Source organism: Bactrocera latifrons, unplaced genomic scaffold (assembly GCF_001853355.1).
Source record: "Bactrocera latifrons isolate USDA-ARS-PBARC rearing strain unplaced genomic scaffold, ASM185335v1 scaffold_13, whole genome shotgun sequence".
NCBI lineage: Eukaryota > Metazoa > Arthropoda > Insecta > Diptera > Tephritidae > Bactrocera > Bactrocera latifrons.
Window position 1 is genome coordinate 1,373,583 of NW_017534741.1, and position 13,501 is coordinate 1,387,083.

General features: G+C 38.3%; 1 protein-coding gene across 1 annotated transcript; it reads right to left on the reverse strand.

Annotated features, from left to right (window-relative positions):
• Positions 1 to 1,207: 1,207 nt before the first annotated feature.
• Positions 1,208 to 11,048, reverse strand: LOC108978950. The gene is made up of 7 exons (XM_018949472.1): positions 10,671 to 11,048; positions 4,549 to 4,670; positions 3,725 to 4,480; positions 3,383 to 3,595; positions 2,844 to 3,254; positions 2,617 to 2,779; positions 1,208 to 1,687 (listed from the first exon to the last, which is right to left on the reverse strand). The coding sequence occupies exons 1-7, from the start codon at positions 10,957 to 10,959 to the stop codon at positions 1,212 to 1,214; spliced, it is 2,430 nt and encodes an 809-aa protein (XP_018805017.1). The 5' UTR covers positions 10,960 to 11,048; the 3' UTR covers positions 1,208 to 1,211.
• Between the last annotated feature and the right edge of the window lie 2,453 nt (positions 11,049 to 13,501).

The window sequence follows — 13,501 nt, forward strand, 5'->3', positions numbered from 1 at the left end:
GTTGGCAAGAGTTATCCTGCGTTGGATTTCTAGGCTGACATTGTTGGTGGTGTTTACGCTGGTTCCAAGATAGACTTCAAAGTTATGACTGTCAATAGTGACGTGAGTGCCAAGTCGCGAGTGCGACGACTGTTTGTTTGATGACAGGAGATATTTCGTCTTGACATGACTCCATCCTCCAAAATCATCTTAATCCATAGAAATCATTAAAAAATAAATTTTTAGTTCCCAAATGGTTTTCCTGTTCCACCTTAATGTCAATTTCAATCTCAATATAGTCTCAATCCCAAATTCAACTTACGTGCCAAGCCCAGCTCCAATCTCTTTCTCAGTCTCAATCTTAATATCAATATCAATATAAATATCAAAATCAGTATCAATATCAGTATCAATATCAATATCAATATCAATATCAATATCAATCTCAATATTAATATCAGTATTGATATCAATATCAATATCAATATCAATAGCAATATCAATAGCAATATCAATATCACTATCACTATCAATATCAATATCAATATCAATATCAATATCAATATCAATATCAATATCAATATCAATATCAATATCAATATCAATATCAATATCAATATCAATATCAGTATCAATATCAATATCAATATCAATATCAATATCAGTATCAATATCAATATCAATATCAGTATCAATATCAATATCAATATCAGTATCAATCTCAATATCAGTATTATTTAATCCCAGTCTTATCCCCAAGCCCAATTATATTGGGAATAATATTTGATTTTTAATCACAATTTGCATCTCAATATATCAGTCCCTAAATACAAGTCTTTCCCTTAACCCCTATGCCAAGTTCATAAGCCTTCTCCATCTCAATATGAATCTCCTTTTCGTTACCAATCTCAATATCAGTCGCAACTTCAATATCTACCTTAGCCTAAACCTTAATCGCAATTTAAATCTCTTCAAGTTATGCACAAATGCCAGTCTTACTGGCAAACAAAATTGAGTATAATTCAATTGACAACTGTCAGAGAGACGAATTAAGGAAAAAATATTTCCTCTTTGGAAACCACACATCTGAAAACCCTATTGTCCATTATAAATAAATCGCAGAGACGTCTCAAACAAAGTTTATTTCAATTAAATTATAATTAGTTACTTAAAAAATCACATAATATTACACTAATATTGTGAGCGTAAAATTTAATTCTGCCTCCTCGCCCTTAATTTTGCATGGTCAGCGATACCATTAATGAAACTAAATTGGCATTTCGTGCCTCCCACGGTACGGTCATATCGTAAAAGTACCGTTGTATGAAAGTCCACACATTCTCACACATCGTTGGGTACTTGAGATTGCATGTGTGGTAAATCTTGAAACACAAGTCGAGCGCTTGCAAGAATGATTGCATGCAATAGAAGTGATTCTCCAAAGCAACGTAGATTTTCGAAATAGTGCATTCATTGGGCATAATTACCACCAGAAAAGGGTGTGTGGTGCGATTGACCGGTCCATATTTGCGATTATACAGATCCAAGCGTGATTCGTATGATTCGAGCGTATTGAGACGCATCACAAATGCATCAATGCTGTCAGTCAGATTGGCGCGTATGCTCAACTTACCATAGTGATCCTTGAAGCGGCTCGTACAGGGCAGCAGCGCAGTCAAACCAACGGCGTAAATGAAGTCCTTTTCGTCTGAAATGTGTGAGAGAGTTGAATTGAAAGTGATTAAATGTGTATGTGTTAATGAGATCCATAAGGAGAGATATTATTATAAAGGGTATATCGACTCCATTCACAATATTTCCATGTCTGTGAAAGATTTTGCAATTATTATATTTATTATATGGCAATGATAGAGAAATAAAGAATTATTTATATCAAACAGGCGGCAACCTATAACACAAAAATATTTAAAGCTATATTTCTTTTCACTTTAAATTTTATCGAATTGTAAATTTTTAGTATTTAAATGATTTTTATCAGGTGGCAACGCTCAATAAAAAAATTAAATCAAAATTTTTTAATTTTTCTTTTCATTTTCAATCTTATCGAATTTTGCTTATACATTTTTCTTATTTAAAAAATTTTAGTCAGGTGGCAACGCTCAATAAAATAAAATGATTTAGTTTTTTTTCAGTTTCATTCAAATCGAGTTGTTCTTATAAATTTTTCATATTTCAAAGCTTTTAGTCAGGTGGCAACCTTTCTGGAAATTATTTTTATTATTTCTATTTTATTCTAAATTTTCAATTATAATGGAGTATTCTTATCAAATTTTTTTAATTAAATTATTTAATAAAGGTGACAACCTTCAGTTTTTTTCGAAGAGATTACAGAGTAGAAACAAAATTTTTATGAAAATCAAGAAAAACTCAAATTATTCTATCGATTCGCCATTTTTAGTGGTGATACCACGTATACTGTGAGCGTGATGGTAATTTGTTGCATAACGCAATTTCGTTGCACTTACTTCACTTAATATATTTTTTGGTTCAACTTGAATCGTATCGAATAAAGACGTGAACAGCGGATCAACTTTCGCCCTTTTCTACGCAAAAGCTGCGTTCAATATTTTCCTTGATACCTTCCCATAACTGTCTTTAACTCCCTTCTTTACATACCTTTACTTGCCATGCCCATTTTGCAGTACTTGTATAATTTTTTGATGTCGTCATGGTGGAGCTTCTTATCAAATTGCGGTGTCACCTTCTTCATGTAGTCATCCCACTTGGACACCAGTAGGTTTTCCTTATCTGGATAGACGTGACGAAAATCGATTTTATACTGCAAGCAAATTACTTTACAAAACGCACTCAAACAAAACACTTCACGCGACGGTCGCACATACCAACTCGGCCGCACGTGGATCGGCCAGCTTTGACCAGTTGGTCAGCAGTTCAGCCAAACCGCTCTGTTGTAATTCCTTCTGCCGCAGCGCCCAAGTCTGAATCCATTTATCACACACTTCCTCCCAGCTAAAATGGTCCGTAGTCAGTAGTTGTTTCAGGGCCAGCGCCGTCATCTCGTCCACACGTGGCACATGGCCGGGCAAGTCTTGCGGATACGTGGACATGGTGTCATCATCGTCCATTAAACTGCTGCCGGTGATCATCGGTTGTGTCATATCAACGTCAAACGTACAATCCTCATCATCGCTGAGACGTATCATGCGGCGACGCTTGACATTCTCATTGGAGTAGCGCTGATAGAGCCGACCCAGCGGGTTGCCTTTACCGCCGCGATAAATAAAGTAGTAATCCTGCAATCACAACGAGATAAAAGAGGGTTCGTAAATTCTGAAGTATGTGTTAGCATATTTTTCAAGAGCACTCACACACTCCCACTCCTAAATGCAAATGGACTATATGTACATATATGTGTACTTACCGCTGCGGCTTGTTCATTGGGGAATATTGTTATGATGTCACTTAAAATCGCACGCAGATCCTTCGGGCTCAGAGACTCCCCCTGACGCATTACATCCGAGACAATGAGGCGCACGATTTCATTGCGCTGGCTATTTTCCAAGTAGCCGTTTTTGTTGTAAAACTGCTTAATGCGCTGCCCGATGTGCGAGCTTTGCAATACCTTACCGGTATCCTGCAAAGAAAAAAATTTTACACAAAAATTGTCGGATAAACATAAAGCAAATGTCATAAAATTTTATGAAAATACCAGTCAAGCTCTTTAAAAACCCACCTCCCTCCCTTGCCACGCATGTCTACCTACCACTTTGGGGCATTGCATAATCAATGGTCCCTTAGGCGCATAGCCATCGCCGATGCTGCAACTTCCGCCGCCACCCACACCTATAACAATGTCTGTGTTTGCCGCTCTGTTGCCATTTGCATCGCCAMCACCGGTGCCACCACTGCCGCTGCCACTCGCCATCATAAACTGCTCCTCGGCATTTATGGTCTTTATCATCGCGGCTCTAGTCGTCATTGCGGCTACTGTCGATGCGGTCGTTGTTGTTGTCACTGGCCCCGCCGCCGCAGCAGTTATCGTTGCCATTGCGTGTCGTTTAGGTGATTTGGCATTTTGTGGCATGAAGCTGAACGCGCCGCGTAAATCTAATGTCGGCTCCAGCAAAACAGCTGGCATATTATGGTCCATACGCGCTGTGGCGCTGCTTACGCCTGGGAGCAGGCTTAGAAAATCCTCAGCTGGTGCCCTGTTGCGTTTGATAATGGTGGCAGAGCCGGTTGTTGCTGCGGTGGATATTGCGGCGGCGGTGGTGCCGGTGGTTGTAGTGGCTGTGTAGCTCGGTATAACGGTGAGTGTTGCTATGGCATTATTGGTTGCCATATTAGCTGGGATTGCTTGCAAGCCGCTCGCCGCAGTTTGTAGTTGTTGCAGTGACTGCATGGAAATCGCAGGCGCGACAATGGATGTGGGTGGTTTTTTGACTGCCGCATTAATGGATGCAGCCGTGTGCCGAGGGGAGACTTCCCGCGCTGTGCTACTATTGTCTGCTGTCGGAAACTGATATGTGAGAAAGATAAACAAAGTGAATATTTCATCGCTCGAAGTCTTATGAAACCTTGATTCACCTTTTCTTTGCACCATGCGAAGAGTTTTTCCCGGAACTCAGCACGATAGCCGATGTGGCGTATGGCAGTGTCTATGTCGTTCGCTGTGAGATATTTTAAGCTGCGAAAAGTGATGTCATTCACTGGACAAAGGTAAAAACAGAAAAAGGAAAGTTTCAGAAACTATGTTTTGGTGTAATTTCGTACATTTATTAGTGAAGTCTAACTCGGTATTTACGATGTTACAATATTAATGCGGCATTTTATTTGTATTTTCAGACTGGGTAATTTTATTGCATTTAAGATTCAGGACAGCTTATAATCGGGTTGAATATTTGTTGGTATTCTTTGAGTTTTATTTTGTTTGTGTATTGAATTTCACCATTATATGGCAAATAACGATCTTTATATACATCTGAATAATGGAATACTAAATAAATTTCAGTTTATGCTTGTATGATTGTAATTCGAACTCTCGGAACTCTCAATTCGCGAAAAAATATCCCATTAGCTATATTTCGGTAAGTAAGTCAACAGAGCATGCTGAACCACATAATGTCCAAGAATGCCTACTTAAGCCTTAAGTTAATGGTCAACTTTATCGACTTATTTTAGCTACCGATTAGCCGTGTGCTCAAGGACCTTGAAATTGAAAATTTTGGACACTTTTTAAAAATTTAAATAGTTATTAATTGTTTCTAGACAAAAATGAATTTTAAATTTCTGTTTCTACCAGCACACACGAAGCGATAATTTTTTCTTAGTATGACTAGATCAGACGTATTTTATTTACTATATTCTCTCATAATGTTTCCCGTGAGTGAAATGGGCCTTATCGTTTTGTAGAAGTTTTGTAGAGAAACGCCCGTCAAACTACCGGAAAAGTTGAAGTAACTTATCGAAATTATAATGAAGACCATCCACAATTTCAGCGCAAATGGAATGCGTACGTTCTTCTTAGAAAAGTATATGTTCTTTGATTCGTACTGCGCGAATAAACATTAAACTTATCATTCCTTTGATATTGACATTTCACGATGATTGAAACAAACGTACAAAAACAAAAACAAACAAAAAATAATAATAATGCAGTTCTAAGTGATTTGTCGGCAAGCTAAGACTTAGTGCAGATGTACAAACCTACTGAACACCTAAAAATTGATTAAGGGGTCATTAGGGTAATCGGGCCGTTTTTTGACATTTTTTTCATAGAAATTTGTATTCTACAATAGAACTTTTTTCACATATCATGAGGTATATCGTAGAGTGTGTAAAAAAATGTTTTCGAAATTTGTTGATGGCATCTGTCGGAGAAATGGCTGGATGAATGAGATGCCTTTTTTCACTGGCCGACACGATTTCTCATATTCGCATCATCTGAATCACAGAAACCCAATTTATTCTTAAAATGTACGTGAATGGTTATCGTCCCTACTAGAACCATAAAAATGTTGCTAAATAAAAAAGTAATTAAAATTTTTTCTAATTCTCCCCATGTTGTTTCACATAAATTTTGCCATAACATTGTAAATAGACTATGAATAATATAGCCAGGCCTCTTGTGAACATTAAAAAACAAAAAAAAAAATATTAAGCAAATCGATGGAATAGTTCGACCGGAATCATGTCCGCCAGTTTAAAAAGTGTGTTTTGAGAAAAACGCGTTTAAAGTTTGAGGTACTGAAAAGCATACAAAGATGGACATAAACGTTAAAAAATTTACATACCCCTAATTATTATTTTTTGTCCCTTTTCGAAACCTTCCAATGGTAAAGTGGGTTTCGACATTCACTCTAAGGGTATAAGGGAACAGAGTAAAGCGATATGTGAATAACATCGGCTAGTATCTACCAGGTTGTTGCCTATGCAAACGATGTAATAATCGTGGTCAAGAGAAAGTTGCTGAGTACCGCAACTAATTGAGTGGCTCAGATAGTTTTATTTATCAGAAGATACAGGATTCCGGAAGCATCTCTGTGGCCTACAGATACAGTGAAAAATTTTAGCCTTGGAAGCCTCTTAGATCATTAGATAAAGGTGAGGTTGCCGTACTCAAGCCTATTATATTACTCGAAAGCTCGAACTATGGCACTTAATACCCTTCTTCATATAGTGCCCATAGCTATAGTACGTAAGTATATGTATGGTCGCGAAGGATGCAGTCAGACTCTTAGAAACTTGCTTTTAAATTGAATATATGTATGTATGTCTGAGCGTTCGGAAAGACTCACAAGTTCGGACTTCATACCGGAACCGCAGACTATATGAGCTGTCTCTTATACACATCTAGATGTGTATAAGAGACAGGCCCATAGCTATAGTACGTAAGTATATGTATGGTCGCGAAGGATGCAGTCAGACTCTTAGAAACTTGCTTTTAAATTGAATATATGTATGTATGTCTGAGCGTTCGGAAAGACTCACAAGTTCGGACTTCATACCGGAACCGCAGACTATATGAGTAGTGTACTTTTTTCAGGTTGCTACCATGCTTTCAAAGATGGTTAAGAAATACCTCAACATGTTATCGGTGACACGGACTCAGTTTCTATAGCATAGTATGGGTGTCGGAAACTCAGGTAAATGCAAAGTTAGCCCCGCGAAGGACCAAGGAAGGATTTTACAAAGATGAAATTATTTGGCACGGACGGATCTTAAATCTACTAGTACCGTTCAGTTCAAATAGAATTTGAAATTTTGGTTAGAGTTTTTGATATCAACTCAATCCGTCAAAAGAAAATCTTTTGATACGTCAACAAATTACAATTTTTGGTGGTACTACGGCTTTCATCACTGTATCAGTAGGATTGACAAGAATAAAAAAAAGTTGCAACTGATACAAATCATTTGTAGCTGAACATTACTGAGTTTATTTATGAAAGAATATAGATACGGAAAACTATTTATAAACGTCGACTGTCGCCTTCTCAATCTACTGAAAATAAATTGCGAGCTGCAGAGCTTAATCGAGCATGGTACCTGCTTCTATAAATATGTACAGCTGCAGGCGTACGCTGATGACATTGATATCATTGGCCTCAGCAACCGAACGGTTAGTTCTGCTTTGCCCAGAATGGATGAGGAAGCGAAGCAAATGGAACAACTCTTGCCAACAGGTGCTACTTAGGACTAAGTAGGCAATTGAGAAGTAAAGTCTTCTCTTGACGAACGAAAACCAAACTTCATAAGTCACTTATTGAGTTATAAGAGTTATACGACGACATTGTCATAGTTAAGCGAATTAAGAGGCAGGGGCTGCGCTGGCTATATCATGTCAGAGGGGAAGACATCCACTCCGTCTGAAAGACCATGTGAAGAAAGATCTGGCCTCGCTAATACTCTCTAATTGGCGCCACTCATCGAAAAGGCAGATCGACTGGTGCGCTGTTATAAACTCGACTATAGCCGCGTAAGCGGTGTCTACTCCAATAAAGAAGAAGAATATAAAACACCAGAATATAAACAACATTGAAACTGCGACTGAAAAAAGTTGAAATTCGTGATACCAAAACATAGTCATCTGAAGTTACAAGGCTTTCAATTCAACTGAGTGGTGTTAAAACCGTAAATCCGTAATAACGCAAACAATTTTATATTCTTTAATAGCCTCAAAATGATAAAATGTGCATATGCACATATGCATTTCATAGACATGTGCCGTTAAGTACCAACAATAATCATTTCACTAACAACCTACTCAACATGCATACCGTTATATACGACTGTTCACATTTCCAACGCATTCCGTTGCCCTGTTGCACGCAATGGATTTCGGTTGTAAACAAAAGACTCTCACATGCGCGCACTACATTACCTCACTCACTCTCTCTCTCTCTCTTTTGGAGTGTATAACAGTTAACGCTAAGTGCCGCAGAGTGCCACACACACACACGCAGAGCACTGCTATCTCGTAACGGCACTCGTATAGCAGGAATTAAGCGAAATCGCGTGAATGCTAAGCGGCTAAGGAGCGCACCAACACACCCACCACAACACACAACAGAAGGTAAGTGAGCGACGCAGCACAACAACGCCGGCGCAAACAATAACAGAGTCACCACTACACTCTCCCCAAGTAATGCGCCACATAAACACACGCACACAATGTTGCCGTGCTTTGGCAAGCCTGAGCGCGGCACTGCCTGTCTGTATGTATACATATATGATGGGGCGGTGGTTGGCTGGCACATGCCAAAGGCAAAACGAAATGCAAAGGCATGATAAGAGCAAAGGCAAAAATAGCAAATATTGGCATGAGCGAATTTTTTTCATGCTTTTGCAAACAAGCAAGCAAACAAACACACGCACAAGCATACGTATGTACATATATATGTATGCATATGATTTAGTATACATATGTTTGTCTGTTTGTGCACATATTTAGACTTCAATAAAAAATTGCAAACACACTCATGCACGCATAGTATTTAGCAGCATTTTTTTTTTCAGGTAAGTATGTGTGCATGTTTATGCGCGCGTGTGTGTGTATGTTTGTATTTAAGCCTGTTGTATTGTTATGGTTTTTATGTGCATTTTTTTTGTTTTAGTTATTGTTGGGCTTCTTCATTCCTTTATTTTTCCTCTCGCTTTTATGGCGAAAAGGCGGTGTTTAGGCGAGTGAGTAGATAAAGTTAGCGTTGGGTATATACATATATCTACATACATATGTATATATGTAGCCGAATGGATGATAAGTATGTACATATTTGAGGTTTTTTTCAAATGCTAATGCCTACGTTGGGGCAGATGTTTGTAAATATTTTTGCAGACATATACATACGTACATATGAACAACTTTATAAGCAGCTTGCTGTAATTGTATATCCATAATATATGTATGTATGTAATTGGATATAAGATACTTTTATACCCTGAACAGGGTATACGACGCTTGCCACAATGTTTTTAACACCCAGAAGGAAAAATTGGGGATCCTATAGACTAAATATATATGTATGTACATCTACCCAAAATACAGTTCATTTGTTGAACCAACAGTGGTATAGCTTTTATACATATTGGACAACAATAAACTTGTCATCGATTATTCTATAAGACAACGTTGCAATCTTCGATGAATTTGCTCAATTGTTCACATTGGCACATTGGATAACTAAAGCTAGTTCCCATGCTATCTGCACAAATCAGGGTTTTGTAAGGAATCTCTTCTACTTGTGAAGGGTATTAAAGCTTCGGTGCAAGCGAAGTTAACTTTTTTCTTACCTTTATGCATACTTTCAGGGGTATGGGTATACATACTATTACATATACATATGTATGTATATACAAATTGCATATACGTACTTACATATGTGTTCAACTTTCTAAGGGATATCTATAATGTATGGCATGCAGTGCTCAGCATGTTATAGTTGATGCAAATATATGCGCGTTTATGTACTATAGATACTACTGTGGGCAAAAAATAGTAAGACTTTTACATTTAAAAACATCCGAAAACCCATTCGACCAAATATATTTTTTCTGGGCTGGTTGTCACAGTAAAACCATCATTCGTGTTGAGTTTACATTTGTCTTTATGAAGTGAGATTATTCAGCAAAGAAATTGCATGAAATTTTTGTGTGTAAATAAATAACAACTGGTGCCGAAATGTTCAGAATGTTGGAAAAAGCCTTCAGTGATAATTGTTAGGTATACTAGAGTGTTTTTGATTGGTACAAATTATTCCAAGCGGGTCGACGACGCGTGGACGACGAATCACATCTAGAACGGCTATCAATATAAACTGATAATCAAAACATGAATTAAATAAAGGAATTGGTGCTTGGGAATCGACGATTAACAGTCAGAGATTTTACCGGCATCGTTGGAATATCGGAAGGAAGGAGGATATCGTAGATACCGGGAATATTAGAAGTAAAGGAAATAAGTATATACATATATACATACATATATGTATGTACATAAGCTAGGTTGCTTTAAACTGTTCTTGACAAAAAATATATATAAATACATACATATATACAAATGTAAAGATATGTATAGATAACAAAATTGCAAATGAGACATTTTTCCATGATGTACATAGGCATTTTTTATAGCACAAAATTAATTTGTTGCAATATTAGTCAGCATGCCTGTATGTATGTGTAAAAGCAGCGGATTTCTGTGAACCACTTACATTTAAGCGTTGTATATAATATCTCCAAATCGAACTGCTTCAGCAGCTTCATTAAACTAACGTCATCACTCTCACAAACGTTTGCCGCGCCTGAAGCCGCCTGTTCACTACGCACTGTGTCCAACTGTGCGCCAATATGTTGCACGCCGGCACTGTAGCACGCTGCCTTTGTGTTGCATGCATCGACCTGTGAGTTGTGCGAGTTCTGCGTGTCGCCTTCGCTCGTGTAATTGGCAATGAAGTCGAAGTCCATCTCAGTTTTAACCACAATCTCGGGCGTATCCATCATTTCACCAATGTAAATGTGCTGAAACACTGCAGCAACAAACAGTTATGCGAAAAATCAATACACCACTAGCCGTTTGCTTTGCTGCAAGCGCGAAAGACTCGGTCTAAACACTTCTATTCATCACTAAAAAGCCAGCATGCACCGTGCGAAAGCCAAAATACTACTGCCAGCTTCTGTGCGACTTATCGATTGCTGCCGCACTGCCACCAACATGCCGCTACACCCTGGCTTCCCCGTATATGTATACGGAAATATATGTATGTATGTATATAAGAGCATAGTAACGCGCATGTGTGTGTGTGTGTATGAGAGTGTCTGCGTGTACAGCAACTAGAATTCAACAACAACCCAACGAAATAAACATATCTACATAAATAAATATGTTATGTGTATGTGTGCACAACAATAAAAAGCACGCAACCCAAGCCGAGTCAACCTCAGCCCAGCGCCCAATACCACACACACCACCCCCTGCCAACCACACCTCACCTCGCAAATATTTGTTTGTGTGCGCGCGCACTGATGCCTCGTATACTTTTTCGCTTTCATACGAAGCTTACTAACACGCCACCTGCTGCCTGCCCGTCAGCCCGCCAGCCAGCCAGCCAGCTTTGCTGTTAAACAAGCAACATCCAATGCTGCGTACATACATACATACGTATAATAGCTTACAATGCAGAGTGTGAGTGAGTACGGGCTTTGTGCGTTGGTGTTGGTGACAGCCTTTTGCACAGGCGCTTCTCGCTCCTGCTGCTGGCCTTCATACATACAGACACACGTTCACTTGTCGTCGTTGTTGTGTTTCGTTTTTGGTCTTGTGCTGCGCAGCAAGTGCCTCTGCGCAGCCAATGGATACATAACGGTCGTCTGTTGGTTGCTCGGCATAGGGCTGCCAACAGTTTGCAATTTCGTGTTGGTGGCTGAGGTGAATTGGAAGGGCATGCGATGCGCTGTGGCGTCTGCGAATGAGAGTGAAAAAGGAAATTTGCAAAAGTGTTGTGGTGTTGTAGTGTAGATTGTTGCTGGCATAAGCACATACATATGTACGTACATATGTGTGTGAACGTGAATGCCAGCAGACATATTTACATACATGCATACATGCATATGCACAGTTTACGCTTGTGGGCCGATATGTGCGCTGTTGTGTATCGAAACTTAGGCATTTTTTTGAGGTTTGATACAAAGCGCTTATGCTTACATACAGACACACATCCATGCAGACATGCAAACATACATATGTATGTGCATACTCGCATGCACTTAAATGCGCTTATTAAATATGTACAAAAATTGGCGTGGGAATTTGTGAAAATGCAAAGGGAGAATGTTTATTTTTATAAACGTGTTTGTAAATAAGCACAAAAACAATAATAAATTCATTACAAAAGAACTACAAAAGTGCAGATAACAAATTCAGCGAAACTGCAATATGTTTTGATTTTTATATCGGAGTCTATAATTGCTCAATGGTGAGTGAATTCACCAGAAAATATTTACAAACCATATAAGGTTATATAAATTAGAATTTACCGCATTTATAGACATACTTCATTGATTTTTTGATGTCAGCTGACTGGTTTTAATAAAAAAATGGTGCCCTATTTTCAATAAAACCTTGCGTCGCTGAATGGTTTTGGATATGCATATCATTAAAATTCAAGAACACACTCTACTCTATACGCCGAGGCCTCTAAAATTAAGCAAATAATTCGTCTATCATCCCATGCGACAATACCGCAAACAAACTCAAGAAAATTTACTGCCAAATTGCCTTACTGGTCTAACTTACTGACCACCCTACGAAAAAATAAACAAGCACTTTGGCATAAATACAAACAACACATGAGTGATACAAATCTTATTAAATATAAAAAAGCAAATGCTACGTTCAGAAAAGAGCTAAAATCAGCCAAAAGACTATCCCTTGAAAAACTCATCCTCAAGATAAATCCCTCCTCCAATCCAAAACAAATGTGGTCAGATATAAGAATGCTCACAGGTTCCACTTCCCGCACTCGTATCTCCTTTATATATAGCGATCAAGGACCACTCCATGAACCACATGATATTTCTGAACAATTCGGAAAAACATGGTCCTCCTACTCCCATGACTCCAACTTTCCTGATGCCTTCAATGTCCTAAAAAATCAAATCATTCAAGAAGATTATTCCAATCCATACCCTTCATCCTCTGCTTTCCTTATAGAAGTCCCGATAACTTTATCTGAATTTGAATCCACAATTTCAAGAATGACAGGAAAAACACCTGGTGTGGACAAAATTTCCTATCTCATCCTAAAAAATTTACCCTCTACCCTCAAAATCAGACTCATTAACCTTTACAATAATATCCTCGACTCCGGAATCTATCCCCAAGAATGGAAAACCGCTTTAGTCATCCCTATTCCAAAGCCAAATAAATCTTAAACGCTCATATCAAGTTTCAGAGCAATATCCCTTCTATCATGCATATCTAAAGTCCTGGAAAAAATTATCGGAGCGAGAATAATGTGTTACGCCAAGACGAACAATCTCCTTA